The sequence below is a fragment of the Ictalurus furcatus genome, chromosome 20, assembly GCF_023375685.1.
Source record: "Ictalurus furcatus strain D&B chromosome 20, Billie_1.0, whole genome shotgun sequence".
In the NCBI taxonomy this organism is placed as follows: Eukaryota; Metazoa; Chordata; class Actinopteri; order Siluriformes; family Ictaluridae; genus Ictalurus; species Ictalurus furcatus.
Window position 1 is genome coordinate 1,618,926 of NC_071274.1, and position 25,320 is coordinate 1,644,245.

Below are 25,320 nucleotides of genomic sequence, written 5' to 3' on the forward strand. Positions count from 1 at the left end.
CCACGACGGATGAAAGAACCCGTATTTATTATTCGACTTATAATAAGTTCTCTCGACATCAAATAAAATGACAAGTTATTACCAAAAGCGAGAAGGAACCCTGGAGGAAGCTTTTAGCAGCCAGGATGCTGAAGCCATCCCTGTTATATTCTCCTTTTCTTGTCATTAAGGGTAATGTTGATGGAAGGAGTCTCCAGTGTCAGGACTTCGGAGCAGTCAGAGGTCGAGTTTCCGACATGTTCAGGACAGAGGAGTTTTTACGCTTTTTGTGGTTTCTCATCGACGTGAGAGAACCAAGCTGCGAGAACAGGAACTAACAGGTTTTCACGGCGTTAAACGTAACTACAAAAGGATAAAAACTACGGCGTGTTGTTTTCGTTATTCACCGGAAAAACCGTCATCGTCGGCACGTTACGCCGCGGTATAAGAGGAATAACACGCTCGACTGTGCTGTTATAGAAAACGACCCGGCTTACTGTTACCGTGGTAACAGTAACTGCGTCATCGCAGCGTTTTATTCGTTACGCGGCAGACGTTCGCCTTCGTGTATGAGGAAGTCGAGTCCACAGTGTGTAGTGCATCCTGGGAAACGGCTAGAGCCTGTCATCTTTAAGATTGAAGACGGCGGCTTGTGGAATTGACTTTCCCTTCAGTGCAGGGTGTAATTTGTAGTAAAAAGGTCTTGAGTGTGTGTGTGTGTGTGTGTGTGTGTGTGTGTGTGGCTGAGCTGATGCAATCTGCCTCGGCAGCTCCAGGTTAAAACGGAGCGCTCGTTTCGCCTGGACGTCATCCATTCACTCAAACCTGCTCGCTGTAGGCCGACAATTTAACAGAGAGAGAGAGAGAGAGAGAGAGAGAGAGAGAGAGAGAGAGAGAGAGGACACAATGATGAGAATTGTCACATCAGGTGGTATGAAGGCCTGCAGGGCTGTGTGATCTTGTGTTGCTCCGTCAAGCCCTTTGACTATCGTCGAAGGATGACTGTTAGTGTAAAGGATAAAAGAAGGGGGCGTGGCCAGACACAGTGTACATGTTACGTCGTTACAACGAAAAATAAATTACAAAAAAAAAAAAACGCTTCCTAGTCGGCTGTAGCTGCTAGCCGCTAGCATCCAGTCAGCGTTTTTGTTTTATTATTAGTTACGTCTTATGAGTTGCAGGAACACGTGAAAACTGTAAACAAACGTAACGAGTCGTTAGCTGTAACGATCACGATCACGATCACGTGAGCAAGCGAAGTCTGTACAGTCACACAGTACGGCGAAAAGGAGACGCGTGTTATGAGACGCGACCCCGATTTGTTTTTCACGAACGTACGTGTCTCTGGAAGACGTCTGACGTCCGGATGGATTCCAGGACGCGGAGCAAACGGGCCTCGCGTGGAGACTTCGCTCACCGTTTCCCATCGGTCACTGCGAGGGACGGATGACGACGGCGTTCCGGGTCCGTCCCGGGTTTAAGACGCTATTATTACATCACAGCTGAGGTTGAATGTTTCTCTGCGCATAATGAAACCTCTCCAGCTTCTTGTAACGCTCAGCTTTGCGACACTCTGGCCTCAGAAGGCAGCAATAACGGCCGACTCGTACGAATGGCCTTTTTGTCCCCGCACGCCTTGTTTTTTCCCGTTTCCCGATCCCGATCTCGTTTCCCACATTCAGCGCGACCCGATAATGGCCTCCCTCCATTAGCTCGGGTCGTTCCTCTGTTGTCTTTTGCAATTCCAATTGATTATTCTCAAGTCGGTCCAAAGCGAGAGTGGATCATTAGCGTGCGCTACAAATTACTGACTAGCAACGCTTGCCAAGTGTGCTTCACAACACTGACACATTGCTCCATGTGTGTGTGTATGTGTGTGTGAAGGCTAAAATAGGCCAAATTAAACTATGGCCAAAAAGCAAAGAGCAGCCGATGCAACCCCGTACAGCAGCTCCTTCCCTCACGCAGAACCCGAGCGGACGCTTTTCTGTTCCACTAGAGCAACGAGACGAGCACGTCGCAGCACGTCGCCGCACGTCGTAGCACACGCTAATAACCTGACAACTCCAGGGCCGCCGAGTTCAGCTCTCCCAAAGCACGGAAGAGAATAAGAAGACGGGATGAAATCTGTCTAATCAGGATCCTTTAACCTTTCTTCTCCACTCGCCTCCGACGACCTCTACAACATTTTCATTCCATCACTGTCCCAGACGCCGCCACGGGCTTTCGCGTTTTTTCATTTATTCGTCGCGGTACAGCTTTACGCTTTTCAGTTCTATTTCTGTGCTTAATGTCAATAAATGCCATTATCGATTAATTTTTTTAATAGGTTTTTTTTTTTCCGTCCCCCCCCCCCTTTTTTTTTTTTCGTCCCTGTCGCTCAGCGTAGGAGCAGAACCGAAATGTCAGGCGATGTTGTGATTGCAATCAAGACGACATAAAGCAACCTTTTCAAATGAAAGTTATCTTGATTGTAAAAAAAAAAAAAAAAAAAGTATTAAAAGCTGTACAAAGTTGTTGTTGTTTTTTTAAAAAAAAAAAAACGATCGAGGTTTAGGGCTGCGTGGAAAAAAACGTGTAAGGTTTTCACATGACCTCACGCACGTAGTAGTCTAGAGACGGGAGAGATTCGAGCGTGCGAGCGAATTTTAAAAATGGCGGAAACGAACAAACAAAATGGCGGAGAAGTTTAATCATGTCCCGAATATTAAATTAGGGGGGAAAAAAAACGCCTGTCTGTGTCTCAGGTTGTAGTGTTGCTCTCGTGTACGTTTAAAAACTGCTACTATTATCGCTTGTGGGCGTGGCCTGTCCAGCATTCGTTTTTATTCAATTGTCATATTGATATCCAGCCCTAACACGGATCCTTTTCCCACGTGCGTGTAAATCGTACTCCGTAAAGCGAAAGCCTACTCCGAGACTTTTGATAGTTATGGAGCTGCCGGCGCGTGAAGCTCCGGTCGGCACGTAAAGCGCCCCCGAGTCGCGAGTGTACAGATGAGTTAATGGCGCTGTCAGGCTGTTAAAGGCCTCGTGGGAAAGACGTGCGATAAATATCGACGACAAGCCGTGAAAAAATTCTCCTCGACTCGGACTACAAGCAACAGCTCTATTAGCAGGGCTCCTGATTTGCGTATTTGTCAATGAGGTGGAAGTGACAAGCAAGCCCACACACACACACACACACACACACACACACGCACACACACAGGCTCATTTGCATGGCAATAGAGGACGGCATTCCAGTAGTCCGGCACAATGCTGAGTTCTTCACACAGCTTCCATTCTCACGCCGGCTTCTCCTCCCCTCACCCAGGGAACCACAGACAAACAGAAATGCAACACAGCCGTAAACACCACACACACACACACACACACACACACAAACGCACACACACAGGTTAACAGGTTGGTATTTGAACAGCTAGACAATGCAGAGATGCAGCAGGTTGCTCGTGGAGGTTCCTTCGCAAGCGAGCATCCTGTCGAGTTCCTTTGTAAACACGTTAAAAAGCCGGCGTGTTTTCAGACCTCCACTGATGTCGAGCAGAAGTAACAGAGTCATTGACTCACAGACCACATTATGGCCTCTCGCGTTACGTAATTAAGAGGTCCCATCTGGTCCGGGCAGTGCTCCCTGACACTAATTGTGTTGGTGCACATGGTCGTCCCATTGGGATGAAAAAAAAAAACAAAACCCCTCGATCATTTAAATCCATTATCTGTTCCTGTGGAGAATGAAGTGCACATGTTGCAGTGCAGAGGAGATTAGGAGGACCTACGGGGGGCCTAGGAAGCAGGATTACGCCTTGGATGAAGTTTTAGCCCCCTCACAGTAAGCACCATCACATGCTCCAAGCTTCTTAACGCGGTGTTTTCGGTGTTTAAAACAAGAAACGGATTGTTTGCGAGAAAAGAGTTGAAGGCGGTGAGACGTCGGGCCGGCTTCCACGGCGGAGAGTTTGTTTACCATTTCGTCTTCGTGGCACCTTTTAGACCAAACCTGTGATCAGTCATAACAAACAGACCTCCGGGACGTTTCTCCCGAGCGTCTTGTACTGTAGGTTTCACTAGCATGCTCAACTCTGCCATCTTCCATCAACCTTCTTATCTGTCTTTGTAAATGTGGAAGAAAACAAGCACCTCATTCTTCTGTTCTATCATTTGTTACACAGGAAAATAGCAGTTTTGTATGAAATTGGAGATAAAATAATTGTTGCCGTTCGGCAACACCATGCAGTGAAGGGTTAATAGCGCCCACCGGTGCGCGAGCTCGTACGGCGACTGCGGTCTTTACTTTTCCGTTTTGCTCACGGTGACGTTCATCCACCTGAAAAAGTCGCCCAGCGTCCGTGTTCCATCCACCATGATCTTTTATCAGGGCCGTAATCGGACACGGTCGTAGATAAGTATAAATAGCCGAGGAAAATGGACAGCGGGAGGGATATGGAAAAAAATTACAACCAAGATGAGCAAATCAATCATCGTTCTCCTGGAGCAGTAATAGCATAGCATTCTAAAACCCAAGCAGTCTAGACAGCCCCTTCAGTCCCCCCCCCCCCCCCAACTCAAATTCCCCACCTCTCCCAAACAGACGACGGACGGGTCGATGAGTATCGATTACCTGCTGCGCCCCCCTGGGGAATGACATGGACTGGCTGCTTGGGTTTGCTAGTCTAGCGACTGGAAACAGGATCAGCTCTGATGTGTTCGAGCGTGCCACCCACACTCAATTTCCCTTCACCTGATCTCCGCTTCGCCTTCGCTCCTCGCTGTGAGAGGGCCACAATCCGACATGGCATGTGTCTCCTTCCATTCCGCGCAGACGAGATGAGAGCTCGCTCTTTTTTCCGTTCGCTGATCTGCTAATCGAGCGCCAATGAGTCGGGATAATCAAACATTTGCTTAGGCACAAAGAGACAACTGGCCTATTTCGGAGACTGGAGGAGGCCAGGCGTTTCTAGCTACCTTGTTCATCATATAGGAGAAGTGGGAGACAGTGTGTTGTGTGTGTGTGTGTGTGTGTGTGTGTGTGTTTGGCGGGCTGTGCTGCAGCAGGACTTGTTATCTGTCACCGCCCGTGGCTGACACTCTTCTTCTCTTGCTCCTAATTGCCCCTGCGGGACTCATCAGGAGGGCTGCGACTGTCCGCTGTGTGCCAGAGCTAGCATCAACGGCTACGCTTAGAGCCCCTGCCTCGCACACACACACACACACACCATGTCCCGCCAGCTCATGCATCCTCCACAGGTGTCGTTGATTCTTACACACTCCCCCCATCCCCTCCGCCTGTCAGTCGTTACCACCACCTCGCCAGTCTCTGCCTCTCCCAAGAGACTCGAAGGGGACTGTGTCTTTGAGGAGGACTGAAAACAAGGGAAAAAATTGGTTAAAATAAATCCCGGCAACTGCTGATGGCTCAAGGTCAGACGTAATGCTAAGTAGTCTGAAAACAAAAGTGTAAGGTTGGTGCGATATGCCGCGTTTGCTAATTAGGCCGCGAGGACGCTGCGCATAAACATAAAGGCGCAAACTACAAAAGCAGCGTTGATTAGTCAGACAAAAAAATAATAAACCCGCATAAGCGCTGATCCGCCGCTAACGTCAAACTCAGACATCAAGCGTACAAGCAAACGTGGTGGCATATTAGCATGCATACGAGTCACAGAGATGACGGACAGCATGGAGTCCAGGTGTCACGTTGAGTTTTATGGAGCGTGCGCTCAGGTTTATGGACAGCAGGGGAGCTTCTACGCTCCTCTACCCACGTCTCTCTCTCTCTCTCTCTCTCTCTCTCGCTCTCGCAGCAGCAGGTTGGAATCGTAAACGAACCAGGGCGGACATTTTGCGGCCTGCACCAAAGCGCTTCGGGTCCAGCCGAGCGTCGGGGGATTTGGCAGGTCACGGCGCTGAGTTTGACTTAAACGCGCTCTGACTCTAGAGTTTGGACCTCCATAACTTACATAAACTACAATCGCAAGACCTGTGACTCCTTTGTCTTTCTTTGTTATGCCCACACACACCGAACTGCACACACATCGAGTCTGACAGCAAATCAATACGACCCAGCGTCTATTGTTAGCCCGTTCAATTAAAGGCAGTCATAACGGAATGATAAGCAGGATGAAAAGCTAAGAAGCAGCGTGCGTGAGTGCGTGCACGCGAGCGTGCGTTCACGTATCAACGTACTAAAAGAACGAATCGTGCAAACGTCGCTTTTTCTTCTGAATCCCTGGCCCTTGAACCGTCGCTCCGTCTACCGTTGACCTTCGGTGGTTTCGTACTGACGGACGAACGCACGCAAATGTCACCGGCGCTATTGTAAATCAAAATCTCGGAGACGTATAAATGCACTTCACGCCGGGAACGGCTGTCTCGCCTCCCGTCCCCAATCACATTTGCAATCTACTCTATAAAGCGTGAAAAGAAAAGAGAAGGGGGGTCAGGGAGGGGGTGCAAAGCCAGGTGTAAGCCACCTTTAAGATTGATGTAGAAACAGGAATTATTATGTGGCAACAGAACGCTTTCGTCTCTGATCTCCGAGAGGTCAGCGCAGTTAGACCGTGTTAATTCGTCTCATTCCTGCCAATCAAACTGCCCACGCTGAACACCTCTCTGGCCAACTGAGGGTGTTTTTAGTGTGTGTGTGTGTGTGTGTGTGTGTTGGGGGGGTGGACTCAATTGCTACACAAGTGCTGTAGTCTTTAAATCGAGGCATTTAGAGTGGACTCCTATTGATTAATTGATAATGGATTTGCGTGAGCCGTTTACTTGTTTTTGCAGCGCTTTCCGAGTCAGAGGCTAATGCTCGTCAGCTGAGAGAGGAAGCGAGCTCATGCGAGTTTCATCTCTCCCGTGCTAAACGGGTTCCTGCAGAACTCCACTTTCCGCTTCACGCTCTCTAAACCACGGGACACCAATTATATAGATATCAGCGGCGGATCCGGCTCAGTCGCCCCGTGGCACGGCCGTCATACGTTCCCTAAACGGCGCCTTCCAATTAAGGGACAGTTGTAATGTTGATATGGGGCTCGGGTCAGCTCTAATGAAAGTCTTAGACGCTTCCTCCGTCCAATTAATTAGTCGCTCTTTTGGGTTTATTTTTGTTGTTGTTTTGATTTTGGTTTTTTTAGGTGACCCTGAAGCATCGAGCCAGAACGCCGGACTATGAGGGTGGCCGCAATCTCCACTCTACAGAGCTTTAACCTGGGCAGATAGGACCGAAGAAGACGATATGAGGACTTTGACGGCGTTCCTGTTCTGGGCGTGGGCGGCCTTTAGCGCGGACGCCGCGATGACGCTTTTGAGAGGAAAGGACGCGTGGCGGCGAGAGTGGAACACGGAGACTCTGAAGCGCTCCAAGAGAGGATGGATGTGGAAGCAGTTCTTTCTGCAGGAGGAGTACACCGGCAGTGATTATCAGTACATCGGCAAGGTAGGGAAGCATTTTCATGCCAATTAGATGCTCAAGATAGAGTAGCTTTAAAGTTATAGTGCTGGAATATCAATGAGCCTGTAAAGCCACAAGCAGTAATTACACTGTGTTCCCATTCCACCGTATAAACTGTACGAGGTTCTCCTCGGTTTTCGTTTTAAACTCTCATAAGATCGTTCCTGTTCACTATATGTGCTCAAGGTACAACAAAGGAGGTACAGATGAGCAGTCGAACACCATTTCAGATTAGAACGTACAAATCCTAGAGACGCGCTAACGAAAATAACTGTTGGACGAGGTTTTGCATGAACTTGAGGGTTCTCCACAGAGCAAGAACCACAGAAGACCGTTGTTCGTCTAATGTGAGTTGTGAAAAGGTGTGACACGTTATGCCATGGTATGATGGTCTCAGTTTTGCCCATCCATCCACCCCTCCATCCATCCATCCATCCAGTTTCTGTACCGCTTATCCTACACAGGGTATCCCAGGGGACATTCCGGACAGGGTGCAAACCCATCGCAGGGTGCAATCACACACATACTCACACACTGCAGACAGTTTAGAGATGCCAATCAGCCTACAACGCATGTCTTTCGGACTGCGGGAGGAACCCAGAGTACCCGGATGGGAAGAACGTGCAAACTCCGTCGGGAATCGAGCCCACAACCCTGGAGGTGCGAGGCAGACCGCTAACCTCCGTCTTTATATTTCACTGCTACTTATGCCAAAAACGCCAAAGCTGTGTTTGTTTTTGCGTGCCAAAACCGTACCGTCCATCGCGTGCGAGCGTTCTCGCTTCTACACGGCAGACGAGACGTGCGAAAACAGTATTGGAATCAGAAAACTCAGACAGCCGAGAGAAAAGTTTCATCATCTTTCTTAATCCTCTATCTCTCAGCTGCCTGTCTTTTAATAACCGGCGCTTGGAGAAGATGAAAAAGCGTGGGCTAGGTGATGGCGGTGTTTCTCCAGCACGGATCCTGCCAGGTCGAAGACGAGGAGAAGGCCGAAAGCTCGGGCCGTTAGCGCGGCCCACCATCACAGGCAGAAGGGTCTCGACAGAGGATCAAAGATTAGAATATAGGATAAAAAAAGGAAATTCTCAGCGCTTCGACGTTTGGAAAAGGGTCATGGTGCAGCGGGCTGTTCGTGTCGGGTTGCTGGGGTCGCAGAATTTATACCACCTCCATCTCTGGCATGAGAAGAATGTAAAAGGGTTCCTGAGAGGATTTCCAGGTGGGGTTACGGATTTATAGACATGAACGCCGCTTTCTGACATCGGGAAGAAAAAAAAATCTTTTTTGCCTCTGAGAGCGTGAAGAACGAGAGTAGCGGAGGATGAATTCCAAAACACGTCTCAGGAGGGCTGTAAGGCACTGAAGAGTCATTGTGTTTGAATACGATTCTGGGTGGTTTTTTTTTAAACAACAAAAGGTTCTGATTTTCACATGCAAAGAACAGGTGTGGTTTAATTTAATTATATATCTCCAAAACAATGATTCACTTCAGCCCACTCAGAACTGTGAAAGTAATCCTCTTTTCCTTCATCAGAAGTTGCTGGGGTTTTTTTTTTTAAAGGAAAATCAGATTCACGAATTCACTCCTTTAGCATTAAAAAGTAACAAAAAAAATTCCCACTCGAAGCGAATCGGTGACTGGAATTGCAAGACGGGTTTCAAACACCGGACGCGAAGGATGGCACGACGGCGATGTTTGAATTTTTTCGCTCATGAAACGCAGATAGAAAAAAAAAAAAAAAGGACCGCGCCTCATAGAGACAGCAGGTGTGACTGGCTCTCTTTCTAATGAATATGTATTCACCTTGATTGCACATTTGATGTTTCTTACTTTCATGTGATAAGCAATCAGAACTCAATTTCACAAGAGCTCATCTGCACATATTGGCTCGACAGTACCTGCAGTGAGCGAGCGAGAGTGAGAGAGAGAGAGAGAGGGAGAGAGAGACAGAGAGTTCCTTTTCAGTTTATTGTTTTCAGTTAAAGTATCCCGAGTGTAACGTGACATTTAGGGAGCGTTATCAGCTAAAAGACAGATCTGGAGGTCGCTGACGAATGGCTCGAACGATATCCCGTCCACAGCTTCACTCCGATATGGATCGAGGAGACGGCACGGTGATGTATGTCCTGACGGGCGAAGGTGCCGGGACCATCTTCGTGATCGACGCAAACTCGGGTGATCTGCACGCCACGCGAAGCCTGGACCGAGAGGAGAAGCCGTCCTACATGCTCCGAGCTCAAGCCGTCAACAAGAAGAACGGCCAGCCCTTAGAACCCGAGACGGAGTTCATCGTCAAACTCCACGACATCAACGACAACGAGCCCAAGTTTGAGAAGGAGGTTTACACGGCTAGCGTCCCTGAGAGGTCACACACCGGTATGCTGTTTTAAAACTTTTTTTTTTCCAGATTTTTTAAAAATTATGTAAAAATATATTTTTTCTTTAGTTTTCCCAAACATCACAGCTTCTCTATTCAAAACAGTGCTGCAGCTTATCCAATCACATGCATTTATGTAAATCAGCTAATCACTTTTATGCAAATTAACTTGGTAGAGACTAGTCAAACGGCCGTAACTAGCTAAGACTACTGGACAGAAACGCATGTGTTATAACATATTTATTAAACACATACTACAAACTTTGACTATGATTTTTGGATTGCTTTTAATAAATACCACGATGCACCGCTTCATCTGAACCTATAGTCCTATTCATAGCTGTAAGATAATTATTAACGGTAAAGAGTTAAAAGGTAAATGTTGAGTCAGGTTAGTTAAGGCTTATCTGGATCTTTGTAAAGGAGAAATTTTATGCAGCTGGATGGAGATTTTAGTCAAACACCCCTGATTTAAATGATTATTCCAGCTATAACTGTAGAAGTTAAATACTGTTTTAAATCCTTCATCTTTTTGTTTGTTTGATTGTTTGTTTTCTAAGGCACTTCGGTTATTCAGGTGACGGCCCATGACGCAGACGACGAGATGTTCGGATTGAGCGCAAAACTGGTCTACAGCATCAGCCAGGGCCACCCGTACTTCTCCGTCGAGTCAAACACAGGTCAGATGGTCCATCCAGAATGGTGTGTTTTCATCAGAATCTGAGAGTGAGTGAGAGAGAGAATGAGAGAAAGATTGAGAGAGAGAGAGAGAGAGAGAGAGCGTGAGTGAGAGAGCATGAGAGAGAGATTGAGAGAGAGAGGGAGAGAAAGAGTGAGAGAGAGATTGTGTGAGAGAGAGAGATTGAGTGAGAGAGAGAGATTGAGAGAGTGTGAGGGAGAGAGATTGAGAGAGAGTGAGAGAGAGATTGTGTGAGAGAGATTGAGAGAGCGTGAGAGAGAGATTGAGTGAGAGAGAGAGAGATTGAGAGAGCGTGAGAGAGAGATTGAGAGAGCGTGAGAGAGAGAGATTGAGAGTGAGAGAGAGATTGAGAGAGCATGAGAGAGAGATTGAGAGAGCGTGAGAGAGAGAGATTGAGAGTGAGAGAGAGAGATTGAGTGAACGTGAGAGAGAGATTGAGAGAGCGTGAGAGAGAGAGATTGAGAGAGGGTGAGAGAGAGATTGAGAGAGCGTGAGAGAGAGAGATTGAGAGAGGGTGAGAGAGAGATTGAGAGAGTGTGAGAGAGAGAGATTGAGAGTGAGAGAGAGAGATTGAGAGAGCGTGACAGAGAGAGATTGAGAGAGAGTGAGAGAGAGATTGAGTGAACGTGAGAGAGAGATTGAGAGAGCGTGAGAGAGAGAGATTGAGAGAGGGTGAGAGAGAGATTGAGAGAGAGTGAGAGAGAGAGATTGAGAGAGCGTGAGAGAGAGATTGAGAGAGGGTGAGAGAGAGAGATTGAGAGAGCGTGAGAGAGAGATTGAGAGAGAGTGAGAGAGAGATTGAGAGAGCGTGAGAGAGAGAGATTGAGAGAGCGTGAGAGAGAGATTGAGAGAGAGTGAGAGAGAGAGATTGAGAGAGCGTGAGAGAGAGATTGAGAGAGGGTGAGAGAGAGAGATTGAGAGAGCGTGAGAGAGAGATTGAGAGAGAGTGAGAGAGAGATTGAGAGAGCGTGAGAGAGAGATTGAGAGAGCGTGAGAGAGAGAGATTGAGAGAGGGTGAGAGAGAGATTGAGAGAGGGTGAGAGAGAGATTGAGAGAGCGTGAGAGAGAGAGATTGAGAGAGAGTGAGAGAGAGAGATTGAGAGAGCGTGAGAGAGAGATTGAGAGAGGGTGAGAGAGAGATTGAGAGAGGGTGAGAGAGAGATTGAGAGAGCGTGAGAGAGAGAGATTGAGAGAGAGTGAGAGAGAGAGAGATTGAGAGAGAGAGAAATACAATACATTGCACAGAGAAAGAGAATAAAATAGATTTTACAGAAGAATGCAGAGAGCGTTTCAGTAATGTGAAAGGTTTGCATTATGGCCCTCCCACTCGAGCACTTTAGTCAAACAAACTCAGAGCAGTTTAATCATTATAATGTGAACCCTGGACCGTCGCCAGCAGAGGTCTTTGTTTAAACAGAAACACAAAAAGCTCATGCAGCAGATTAGTGTCCAGCTTAACAGCGATACGGCCGAGTCCAGATGTGACACGGACGACGGTACACGTGTAAGTCATAAAAGAGATATATCCATCAGGACCCAAGGTTAATCGTGCCATTCCGAGAAAAAACACAAACCCTCACCGCAGATCCTAGACTTGGATTTGGAGTGCGACTTTTTTTTTTTTTGAGATGTAACAGATGAACCGCTCCAACAGCCATCTGTGACAGATTTATGACCATTTGCAGTTGATACTTTCTTTGTTTTCTAGCATTTTCTTCGAGCCGGGGTGTACATGACTTCAGGCTTCTACAGGATATGATACGATTTCAATTCTTAAGGCAGCAATACGATATTTGATGAAAGCACTGAATCTGTGACGATACGAAATTATTCAGTATTTGATTATACCACTGTATCTGTGATGATACGATGTTACTGTATCTGTGATGATGCAGTACGATATTTGACGATACTACTGTATTTGTGATGATGCGATACGATATTTGACGATACCACTGTATCTGTGATGATACGAAATTTGACGATACCACTGTATCTGTGAGGATACGAAATTTGACGATACCACTGTATCTGTGAGGATACGATATTACTGTATCTGTGAGGATACGATATTACTGTATCTGTGAGGATACGATATTACTGTATCTATGATGATGCGATACGATATTTGACGATACTACTGTATCTGTGAAGATACGATACGATATTTGACGATACCACTGTATCTGTGATGATACGAAATTTGACGATACCACTGTATCTGTGATGATACGAAATTTGACGATACCACTGTATCTGTGAGGATACGAAATTTGACGATACCACTGTATCTGTGATGATACGATATTACTGTATCTGTGAGGATACGATATTACTGTATCTGTGAGGATACGATATTACTGTATCTATGATGATGCGATACGATATTTGACGATACCACTGTATCTGTGATGATACGAAATTTGACGATACCACTGTATCTGTGAGGATACGATATTACTGTATCTGTGAGGATACGATATTACTGTATCTATGATGATGCGATACGATATTTGACGATACTACTGTATCTGTGATGATACGATATTTGATGATACCACTGTATCTGTGAGGATACGATATTTGACGATACCACTGTATCTGTGATGATACGATACGATACGATATTTGATGATACCACTGTATCTGGTAGCTAAGGTTACAGCCCTGAGTTTATTGCCCCCTAGTGGAATAACTAGACACTAGCTCTCTTTACATCATCTAGAAGTCCCGGATTCCAAACGTATCCGCTAGGCCGGAGTACAACCTTACGTTCACCGTAGAGGCTTTACTTGCACACTGTAAGATTTGGAGCGCTTCATCGCTACACGGTCTGCTTGGCTCGGCTGCAGAAAGCAACGCCGCGGAAAGCACCCGCTTTTATCCTTCAGCCCAGATAATTCACTACCTGCAGCTGCATCCCAGTTGAGGCTGCTGATGCCAATTACAATCTCCAAGGCAACATAAGGGTCAGCGCGCACGCAACGAGCTCTGCGCTGCTCCAACACGCTGAGGTTTTTAACCACGTTTCCATCACAACTACGGTTTTTTTAGCTCTTTCCCCAGAGTCTCTTCGTTGCGCGATCATCATCGTCATGCGGCGGAGCAAACGCAGCTTTAACTGTCTCCATAGCACGTAATGATGATCAGTACATTATGGAGCTTTCGCAGAAAAACACAACGAAGTGCATTTCTCTCTCTCTCTCTCTCTCTCTCTCTCTCTCTCTCTGTGTTTTCGTGTGTGTGTGTGTGTGTGTGTGTGAGGGGGGAAAAAAACCAACAACAAGCAACCCACACATACCCGTGTTTCCTTCAGGCATAATCCGGACAGCCTTAGGGCCCTCGGACATGGACAGAGAGCAGAGGGAGCATTACCAGGTAGTGATCGAAGCCAAGGATATGGCGGGCCAGAGAGGCGGCTTAATGGGCTCCACTATAGTCAACATCACGCTGACTGACGTGAACGACAATCCTCCTCAGTTTGTAAAGAGTAAGGCTGCAGCACCGCACTACAACACACACTGTGAAGATGAACCACTCAGAACACCACTCACTGCTGTTTGCTGAGGATTTAGCTCATGAACTCTTAGTCTACGCGCACTGCATGACGGAATAACTCATCAGCGTGCTTCAGCAAATGAATACAAATCAAACAACCACATCAGGGGTGAACACATCATACATTTATCACCGGGACAGTAGGAGAACGAATCGAACAAGGCTGAAAAGTCAAAGCTACAACATATTGTAATAACGTATGGTGAAATTAGCAGCTAGCTAGCTAACGGACACGAATGCCGTCGTCGTAATACGTTATAATTTCTATAGTAACAACTCGTGCTCAGGGAGACGCTCCACATAATCTAAGCCTGTTTTTATGTAACAAAGCGAAACACGACATCGTGATGTAGGGGAGAGGCGTCTGTCGGAGCTTTTCGGTTTCTGGTTAATTCACAAGCTGCATATTTTTGTCTAATTAACCGACAAAAACGAGAGCGCGGAGAGAGAGTTGTTAATGACTGCTATAACGTACGTTTCCTAAACGTTTCACGGACGTTCCACGACATTAAAGTGCATTTCAGTTTCCTAACGGGTTGTTTGTGTGAGAAAGTGGAGAATAAAAATGGCGGACGTGGGAAAAAAAAATCAGCCTAGTGATAAACGTTATACCGTCAGCCTCGTCTGATCCTCGTCTGATCTTCGTCTGATCGCTGATCGAGGTGCACGGAGGTATATAGGGAAAAAAACAAATACCGATTGTGTATTTATAGAACTGGTCTTGTGTTCCAGAGTGGCTTTACATTGTAAAATAAGAGCACATAATCTGAGGCGTGTGATCTCCGTCTCTAAGGTGTGTATCAGTTCAGCGTTCCCGAGTTGAGCGAGCTCGGAACAAAGGTGGGTGAGGTTCAAACCTCGGACGCCGACATCGGGCTGAACGCCGAGATGGACTACACGGTGGTGGGCGGAGACGGCCTGGACGTTTTCTCTATAACGGTTAACAAAACCACCCAGAATGGCATCCTGAGCATCATAAAGGTAACGCCGGTTTCTTCCTCCCACCTGCTGCGCGTGCAGCCCTGACTACCATCTCATTAGAGGAATCCGTGCTGTGAAATAATGACTTACCTCAGCTCAGCAGGCCTGCGTGTGATTGTCCTGATTGAACCGAGTACACAACGTGGGCGCTTTGTTTCTCTCCGCAGCCTCTCGATTACGAGAAAAAGAAGTCGTACACGCTGCAGTTGCAGGTGCGTAACACACACCCGGACCCGCGCTTCGTCAGCGTGGACGCTAAGGACCTGACGACGGTGCGGATAAACGTGGAGGACGAGGACGAGCCGCCGAGATTCGAGCGGCCCAGCTACGTGATGGAGGTGAAAGAGGATGCGGCTCTGGGCACCGCCATCGGGTCGGTCAGCGCCGTGGATCAGGACGCGCACCGCAACCCGGTCAAGTAAGCATTTAACGTTGTGTACTGTTACCATCACAGTTTCACATAGAGTCACGTTACAGTGAAAACGCATCTACGTTTATTATTGCAGATTCAGGAATTCATTCCTGCAAATTTCCCTGTATTAAGTGCTATAATGTGTGTTTTAGACAGGGGTGTGGCGATATGACAAAAATATCATATCACGATTCTTGAAGACGATATCCATCACGACATATACCGTAGGTTTAGTTACGTAGAAACGTACAGCAAAACTGTCTAGAAAATAATATTTAAAGGATGGAAAAAAAAAGAAAATTGTTCATATTTTACAAGTTAAAGATTCAGTACAAAATGTTAACATGAAATCCACCACTTTCATCAGTTTGTAATTATAAAAAAAAATAAAGTGCATGATTTATCACAATATCGGTATTATATCGTCATATCGCCCAGCCCTGGATGAAGATACGACGCTAGCTCAGCTGCACGTTCATACACGGCGGCTATCGAACGCACAGAAGAACACGCCAACGCCGATGATGACAAAGTGATAAATACTGACATTGTGCCAGATTTTATTGGAAATGACGTTCTTAAAAATATCTTTCTAAGAAATTGAGAGATTTGATCTTTTTTCTTTCCTTTTGGTGTTATATATATATATATATATACAGCACAAGGAATAATGGGTTTATACCGCAGAAACCGTGATGTTTTCAGACTCGGTCGTTACACCGCGAGCGTCTTGCATCGTAGCGATCCGAGTCCTCTGCACAGAAGCACCTGATTTCAGTAATGAGCTCTCTCTCCAGATAATGAGGAAGCCTAATTAGTGAAATCAGGTGGAGTCGTACGCACTAAAGTAAACATCTGCGCTGAGCTGGATTTTACAAGGAGGTCCTTTTGATTCGTATTTCCCCTATAATAGATTCTTCTTTCCTTTCTGAAGAATAATAATAATAATAATAATACTAATGATTATAATCAATCCGCCAGCTTGCGTGGGCCGCTCTGTAGCTTCTGTTTTTCCTCCGGAGCTTCTCTGTCAGACAGACGTCTTCTCTTTTCAATATTCGGTTTACCCGTGCGTACAAAAGGCTCCACGCGCGCGGGCGTGCGAGATTCTGAAATGTCAGTCCGTGCCGATCTAAACGACCTTGACCTACAGGGCTTCGCTTTATACGATTTGAATACGAGCGGAGACCGAGCATATCTGCACGGTGTCCTCTTTTAATTCGAAAGGTCCCCCGATCGTGTCTCAGTATTGAATTAATCGTAATAAGCTTCCATTATGAAAATAAATGAAGATATTCGTTTCTACAATAAATGGCTCCTTTATTTGCTCCCCTCCGGAGATGGCGGTAAATAAGAGCGAAGAGAAAGAAGCCCAATTAAAGAGGCTGAGCAGCGGACAGGGAGCAGGACTTCAGGGCAGGTAATTATCAGACGTCCGGGGCGTCGTGATGGGGCGACGCGGTCTCGCTGAACATCAGGAGGATAATTAGGAAATGGAGCGATCCCTCTGAATGATTGCGTCTGAAAGAGCAATATCGCAAGCTCCCGTTGAACCGAGAACAAATGGGCACAGGCCGGGAGAGGCCTTCAGGCTCGGTGGATGTAATCAGTTCTGCTTCTTGAAGCTGTCACGCCGCTCCCGTGCTCTCCAAGCGGCGGGCCTGTGTTTAGCAGCGAACGCGAAGTTACCTTGTAGGAAGCGTTATTATTCTTCGTTCAGTATGCAGCGCCACAGCGACAGCGCTCCTCGCTAAGGAGTATTGATTCAGAGGATGGTGTCGTTTCCAGGTACACAATTGATCGGCACACGGACGTGGACCGGATATTTAACGTGCACGCCGGGAACGGGTCTATATTCCTGCAGAAGCCTCTCGACCGAGAAGACCTCGCGTGGCACAATATTTCCGTGATCGCCGCCGAGTTCAGTAAGTCACGCACACGCATTTCCATCTGTCCAAATATCACACTGACATTCGAATAAAACTGAGAGACGGCGAGGGCGTGGCGAGAGAATTACGGCTTCTTGTCCGGACCTTAAAACCAAACAAAAACGCAGACCTGCATCTAGAGACGTTTTGGTTAAAGTGGTCCAGAACGGTTCTGTAAGAAAAGACATCTGGAGATCGTGTTGCATGTCACGCAATCATATCATTTACTGTAATCTTCTTAATGCTAAGCTAACGCTCGCGTATCATCCAGCTAGGCTTTATTCAATCAACGTCATACCACGGCACTGTTAAACTCTCGATTCTGATCACTGATTCATTTCCAAATTTTTACCGTTTTTATGTTAAAATCTCAACCACACGGTGACATTTTCTGTACGGAGAAACGCGTATTTCTTTCTTTCACATTTACGGAAGGAGTCTCCAGTGTCAGAGGTACAGCTGTAATCTTCAGGACAGAGGAGTTTACGCTAACAGTGATTCCTCAACGTTATTCCATCCCATCACTGATCGATTATTTTCTTACAAGAGCACAACACGCGAGTGTTTTATTCCGTACGTATTAGACTGAACCGGTGAGACGCGAGTTAACTAAAGCTCACTGCGACAGAATATTCCTTAATGCCGTGTTAATGTTGAAAAGTTGGAATTGAGAATGTAAAAATAAATGAACAGAAGTTAATTATGTACATCTGCTTGACAGTAATGAATTATATTTGAAAGGCAGTAAATATAATTACTGCTAATGAATACGTGTCTGCCATTAACTTGAATAAATATTCGCTTTCTCCCTTTCACGCTGCTTTTAAGTGGACCTTTGTGTGTGTGTGTGTGTGTGTGTGTGTGTGTGTGTGCGTTTTATTTTATCTTTCTCAGATAACCCCCAGCAGACGAGTCGAGTGCCCGTGTACATCCGTGTTCTGGATGTGAACGATAACCCGCCGGCGCTGGCCTCCTTCTACGAGACCTTCGTGTGCGAAAGCGCTAAATCCAGTCAGGTAAAGTCCGTTATTTTACCAGACGTTCACGCTTTTCTTCTCACCGGGAGGCCACCGTGTCAATTTAGCGATAAGAAGCTACGCGATGAGCGCGGTTTGTCGAACGCGGCGTGACCTACGGATGGAGATAGGGATCTGCGACGAGTATTTCGCCCTCGGAGGATTAGACGGCGAGACCTTTTTTTTTTTGTCATGCTTGATGAGATTAAGTGTCAGGTGCTGTCACTTATCAGAGGCGCTTTATAATAATTGACTTTCCACACACCTCGCCTGCTGTCCATCATCACACAGGTCACCGATCCGCCCACACCCACCGGCTTATCTATTCTCGTAGAGATCTCGTAGCGTCTGACTCCGCACGTCTAACGCTCGGAAGTCTTTTAGAAAGCGGATCGGGAATACACTCGTGAAGAGTGAGTCATACTGTACGTTTGACTAGGGTATATAATGAAAAGCTGATTGGGAGCCACCGAAGGGCGGGAAGGTGAAGAGTCCAGCTGGTTGCTATGCCCGACAGGCAGAAGCACACTAAGCACCGGAGGATTGCTGATTAAATTTTAGACGTGTCCTTGAACGAGGGCATTTAACCTCGAGTTGCCCTTGCTAACCACACAAGACAACTCTGGGCTCAATCGCTCAGCCGATAGCTATCCTCACTTCCAATGAGAGCTCTCCAGTGTGTGTGTGTGTGTGTGTGTGTGTGTGCAGTGAAGAAGGAAGGGCACAGGAAGGAAAAGACATTATAAATGTAAAATATTTTACAGCATCTACAAATCTGATTAAAAATGATTTGTGGAAAACAAACGGCACGGCTCATTGAAACTCTAATGGAATTGATTTGTATATGCAACACTAATTAGTACAAATTACACAATAGCCATTAAGGACAATTCAGACGTTGTTTTCCATTTAACTGAAGTCAGCAAGTCACAGTGTGTGTGTGTGTACGTGTGTGTGTGTGGGGGGGGCTTTTATAGAAACCGTTTTTCAATTACCGCTCTTTATCGTGTCACAGAAAATCCAAACGATAACGGCGGTGGATCGGGACGAGCCGTCAGGCGGCCACCGCTTCTTCTTCACGCTGGCGCCAGAGAGCTCGGTGAAGGCCAACTTCTCAGTGCGAGACAACGGAGGTGAGTTTTCTTCTTTCCTTTTTCGCTTTTACGAGTGCGGTGTCGGGAAGTCGAGCGCGATCAGAAAACCGCTCCAATCCTGGGCTTTTCGGAGATTTACACCCGCTCTCGTAAAGCTCTGCCGTATCCGTGTCCTTGTTTTCGCACAGACAACACCGCCGACATCTACACACAGCGGACGGGTTTCCGGAGAGCGCAGCAAAGCACGTACCTGGTTGCCGTAGTGATTTCAGACGGCAGTTTCCCTATGATGAGCAGCACAGGTACGCTGACGGTACGCGTGTGCACCTGCGACCGAGACGGAAACATGGAGGCGTGCAACGCGGAGGCTCTGAGCGGCACGGCCGGACTCAGTACCGGAGCGCTGGTGGCTGTTCTGCTCTGCGTATTCATCCTGCTCCGTAAGTATCACGTGGAAATTTTAAAAAAAATAAATAAATGAGACATGAGATATTCTGTGATATTGGTATCCTGATGGGCGCGACCTCTTCTAGAACGGCCCCGCCCTCGTGTACAAGCTACAAGAGCTTTAATGAGGATGTTAAAATCACCCATGGGAGATTTCGGGGTGACGGGTTCCCCTGCGTTCACGCTAGCAAGCAACATAACGACGGGCAACCATTTATTTCCTACCTACATCTCCATTTCCCCGCCCAAAAAAAACCCACCGTATAAGCGCGATTTCATCTCATCCAGTCATATACAACATCCGACTACATATACAACGTATAGAAACGTTACGAAGAAAAAACAAGGCTTGGGAGGACGGCGGTAGAAGAGGTTGTCGTTGCCTTCGGTGCGTGTACGTAGCTAGTAGTTAGCTTTGCTAATCTAATCTGAAAACGAAGCTAGTACGAAGCCGAGGATGTAACGTGTAAAAGTAAGAATTCTGGCTACTACCAGGCCACGCCCACGAAGTAGCAGTCGATACATCCGTCTGTACGTATGAAACGGAAGCACGTCGGTCGAGTCCGTACACGCAAAACGAGAACGGCTCTTAGTGGGCGTGGTTTAAAGCTTTTAATGCATTTTCCCCTCCTAAGAGCTGATCCATATGGAAATATGTCATAATATTGAACGTTAAAACAACGCCGATGTTCAAAGGACAGGGTTGAAATAAAGGAAACGTATTTACTGTAAATCATCTGATCGTTTTTTTTAAAAAAAATTTTTATGAAACTGCATTTGAATGAAGTGAGTCATGTTAACACATATTGCTAGCATGCATACACTAAGTATCGATTAATTAATTAGCATATAATTTGCATAGCTAATCAAGTGTCAGGTAGTTCATTTCACCGGGAGGTCATTTTGATCTTTGGATGTAAAAATACAACAATGCTGTAAATCTGCCGCTTTAATCGTTTCCCGTGAGGTGAAACCAGACGGCCGCGATATTATTTGATATGCACTCTGTTTATGTAACCAAGGCGACCGAGGTGACGGCGGCTTCTGAGGGATCGCGCGGCTGCAATGCGATAATCCGACATTACTGACTTCTCCTCCCGAAGTCTCCAGTCGAATTACCACTTCCTCCTCAGGGGCCAAGTCCAGCAGAGGCACTCTGTTTCTGCGCTTTTAGCAGTCTGATCATCACTCGCTCCGTCCGTCTATCCTCCTATCCGTGCCGTTACGAAGCACTCATCCTTCAGCCTCACTGTCAGGGAGACAGCGCTCTCTCCGTCATGCTCGCACCCCTCCGCCTGTCAGTCCGAGCCTTTGTCTGCTCCAGCGTTACATTAATTACTACTCGGGCGGTCTGAAATCTGCACGTCCGGTCCGAATGCAAAGTAAAGCCCTGACACGGTTAAACGCTCCGGACCGATAAACGCGGCACGCCGTCAGACTTTCAATCAGGCCATGACAAAGAATACATTTCAAATCCCATTCAAATGAAAGCCTTTTTCTTTCTTCTTTCATCTAAAGAGAAATAATACGACTTCGTACGTCAGACTTCAGTTTCGCTTCAGCGACTTTTTTTTTTTTCCAAAATAAACATCACACCGGAGTGGATTTATTATTATTATTATTATTTAAAGACGATTTGGCGTGTGTTCACGTCATGTGCCGTGAGGAGCTGCTCAGTGGTATAGGTGACACCCCATCATCCACACACCAAGTGTTTTATTGTTAAAGCTCACTATTCACGCGTGCCTGCTCCTGAGCACTGATTTAATCTACTCTTGACTCACAGGCTTTCGATTTTTTTTTTTTGTTGTTTTTTTTGTACCTTTCAGCCTTCAAATCTGCATCCAAGGCTGTTTCTCCTACTCATCCAGAGTTACTGGAACAGTTTGCATAACAGTATGCGTAAAAAAAAATATATATATAAAAAACCCACTACAGTCAGCGAGGACTGTGAATTGACTAACTGTTTGGATAACGTGCCACTGTCACGTGTCGATTATCCATCCCAGTCTTTCTTTTCTCTCTCTCTCTCTTCAGTGATCGTCGTGCTGTTTGCTGCTCTGAAGCGCCAGAAGAAGAAGGAACCCCTGATCATCTCGAAAGAGGACGTCCGGGACAACGTGGTGAGCTATAACGACGAGGGCGGCGGCGAGGAGGACACGCAGGCGTTCGACATCGGAGCTCTGCGCCACCCGGAGGTCATGGAGGAAAGCAGCAAACTGAGACGCGACGTCGTGCCGTCCGATCCGCCGTACCCGCCGGCGACTCTCCTCCGCCGGCCCGTCGCGACGTCCCGAGACAACTCGGACGTGAGGAATTTCATCACGCAGCGCGTCCAGGAGCACGACAGCAGCCCTGCGGCGCCGCCCTACGACTCTCTCGCCACCTACGCCTACGAGGGCGAGGGCTCTGTCGCCGAATCGCTCAGCTCGCTCGGCTCGGGAACGTCCGAATCGCAGCACGACTACAGCTACCTGAACGAGTGGGGTCCGCGCTTCAGAAAGCTCGCCGATATGTACGGGGCCGACGAGAGCGAATGGGACTCCTAACACGCACGCCTCAGCTTGCTTCGAGTGGAATTCTTACAAAGCGTTGTATTTCTTACAAAGTGGAATTCTTACAAAGTGCCCTTCTCCTTCGTCCCCAACTCGATCCGGCAGACAGGAACACGTTTCACAAAGCAGACGCTTGAACACACGGAGTCGTAACGTAACCGGTTGACTTCCGGAGCTCTTCGGAACGAAGGTCGTCACGGCGAGGCACGTTTTTCGGGTAATCCCACGTGAAAACTGACGTTATTGTTGAATTCGGAAGGACTGGGAATACGAATCGTTTACGGACTCCTCTTCCTGAGAAGCGTTAAAAAACGACCGGTTTACGAAGGACCAAACTTTTTAGCGACGTGTCTGTGGAGCGGGAAAAACAGCCCGCTCACACTCCGCTCCACATCAGCAAGCGTTAACGATCCGGCGCCCCGATTAGCCGATCATCTGTATGTTTTGTTCTGTTCTGATTTATTATTTTATTATTTTTTTTTATGACTTTTCAGTATTACTTTTGATGTACATACATAGTGTCAGTGCTTTCGAGCAGACACGGTGCTTCAGAAATTTGGGTCGGGTAAAAAGGTGTTTTTCGCGATTGGCACCCGTTTTCATCATCTACTGGAGAAAATGCCAGAAGCTTCCAATTATCTAGTCGCTCATAGGCAGGAAATGTGACTCGCATTTTTGGCGCACGTCTCCACCACATCCCAGCTTACGTCTTACGTCCCTTCCCCGAGAAGCCTATTTACGAAATCACCTCGTGCTAAACAAAAAACACACACACACACACACACACACGCGTTCATTTCCAAGACCGTCCCGCCAGTTATGTTTTTACAGAAGAAAACCGACAGAAATATCAACTCGAACCTCGAAATCCACGAGTCTTACTCACACGTGCTAACACCGCGCGTGCTAATAACCACATCCCTCTCCTCTTCTGTGCTGGTTTTAACCCCACCCCCCCCTCCTCCTCCTCCTCCTCCTCCTCCTCCCCAGATGATTCATCCCGTCTCTGAATGATAATCGCAGCGGTCCGATGTTGAGTTATGACTGGGATGTTAAAATAAATCACCGCCCTTATATTTTTGCCCTCTGCGCCAGACATAAAAATGAGTCTGGAATTGGATTCGCCGCCTCCGTTATCGAGGGGATGAAAAGAGGTTATTTTTTAAAGAATATACATATGATTGTAGTCGGCTTCCGAGCAGCGGGTAAATATTTGTGGCTTAGGCGCACAGAGTTCACCTGCAATATTCCCGTGCTTTGTCAGTGATATACTGTAAAATAAAGGTGATGCTAACTCATGTTGTATATATATATATAAAAAAAAAAAAAAAATGTGGTTTTATGAAACAGTGCGTCGTCGCGGTGTTTTTTTTTTCTTCCGGGAGAGTAGATGATGTCCATGTACTACTTTGCTTCGTGATATTTTGTACCAAATATTTATATTACATAACACGACTAAATATTCTTGAAATCCGTACTCCCTACGTTGCTGTTTTAAATGTGTTTTTGGATCCAGGTGTGGAAACTCCATGCAGTTCATATGATGTACAGATTCCTCTTATTACAATAAATGTTCTCTTTTACAGAAGATAATGGTTTATTCTTTCGACAGACGCCTTTATACAGAACGGCTTCTGACAGGAACCCAGGCACAAACCTGAGCCGTCGAGGGTTGACTCTTCTCTCGAGGACTCCGACGCTGGCTTTCCGGCAGTCCTGGGATTGTTAAACCTTCAGGTCACGAGCGGTGTGAGCTGCCGTCTGATGATTTAGCAGCCGCAACAAAGTGAGGCAATCATCCTCCACTCGAGCAAACCGTTAAAGCGGGTTAAAGACGACGCTTTACGTTCAGGACTGAAATTTTGAAGGCGGACGCCTTACGTTAAGAACAAACTTGTTTTGTTTGCGGACGTTGCACGACGTTAAATGTAACTATAAACGGATAAAAAGCACGTGCCGTTCTTTAAAACATGCGTTGCCAGATTGCTGTGGGTATAAGAGAGATAAAACACGTCAAGACGTGTCGTTATTGGAAAATAATCATTGGTTATTAATAAACGACACGTCGTACTTTTTATCCGTTTATAGTTACATGTGAAACAAGCTAGTTCTCACTTAAAGTTATAAGCAGCTATAAAAGTGCTTTTCGCCTAACTGCTCCGTGAAGACGTGGTGTGCGACGGTTGGAAGAAGGTGGAAGAACTCGAGAGTCCTGACCTCAACCCCACTGAACACCTGGAACTGGAGCCTCGTTGACATTCCAACGAGGCCTGACCTCAACCCCAGCACCGCCAGGCTCTGGGTTACTGTTCGGAAGGTCGGGGGTTCAAGCCCCAGCACTGCCAAGCTGCTCCTGTTGGGCGCTTCAGCGAGGCCCTTAACCGTCTGTGCTCCAGGGGGCGCTGTATCATGGCTGACCCTGTGCTCTGACCCCAGCTTCCTAACATGCTGGGATATGCGAAGAAAAAAGAATTTCACTGTGCTGTAATGTATACGTGATCAATAAAGACTCATTACCATTAACCCGAATCCCCACGGCCACGCCTTAAAACCTAGTGGAAAGCCTTCCCAGACGAGTGGAGCGCGTTCTAACAGCAAAGAGGGAATAAATCTGAAAAAAGCACATATGGATGTGATGGTCAGGTGTCCACAAACTTTTGGCGATATATTGTACGTTGCAGCTCAGTATCAGGGAAAGGAATTCTCCAAAATAAAGAGAATGATGGGAAAATCGTATGGTACCAGCTGAGAAACGTCAAATATTGACTAATCTTGAGTAATCTTCGTCCTCCAGAGACGGTTAGGTCGGATTCAGCTGT

General features: G+C 46.8%; 1 protein-coding gene across 2 annotated transcripts in view; it reads left to right on the forward strand.

Annotated features, from left to right (window-relative positions):
- The window catches only part of cdh6 (cadherin 6), a 32,443-nt gene extending 7,418 nt beyond the window's left edge, over positions 1-25,025 (forward strand). For both annotated transcript variants that reach the window (XM_053651571.1, XM_053651573.1), the window contains 11 exons: positions 7,113-7,414; positions 9,515-9,809; positions 10,371-10,490; positions 13,827-14,000; positions 14,862-15,049; positions 15,217-15,467; positions 17,250-17,386; positions 18,284-18,405; positions 19,421-19,538; positions 19,688-19,939; positions 21,984-25,025. In XM_053651571.1, the coding sequence (XP_053507546.1) occupies positions 7,214-7,414; positions 9,515-9,809; positions 10,371-10,490; positions 13,827-14,000; positions 14,862-15,049; positions 15,217-15,467; positions 17,250-17,386; positions 18,284-18,405; positions 19,421-19,538; positions 19,688-19,939; positions 21,984-22,495 (2,370 nt within the window). In that variant the 5' untranslated portion in view covers positions 7,113-7,213 and the 3' untranslated portion in view covers positions 22,496-25,025. The remainder of the gene's footprint in view (positions 1-7,112; positions 7,415-9,514; positions 9,810-10,370; positions 10,491-13,826; positions 14,001-14,861; positions 15,050-15,216; positions 15,468-17,249; positions 17,387-18,283; positions 18,406-19,420; positions 19,539-19,687; positions 19,940-21,983) is intronic.
- The last annotated feature ends 295 nt before the right edge of the window (positions 25,026-25,320 follow it).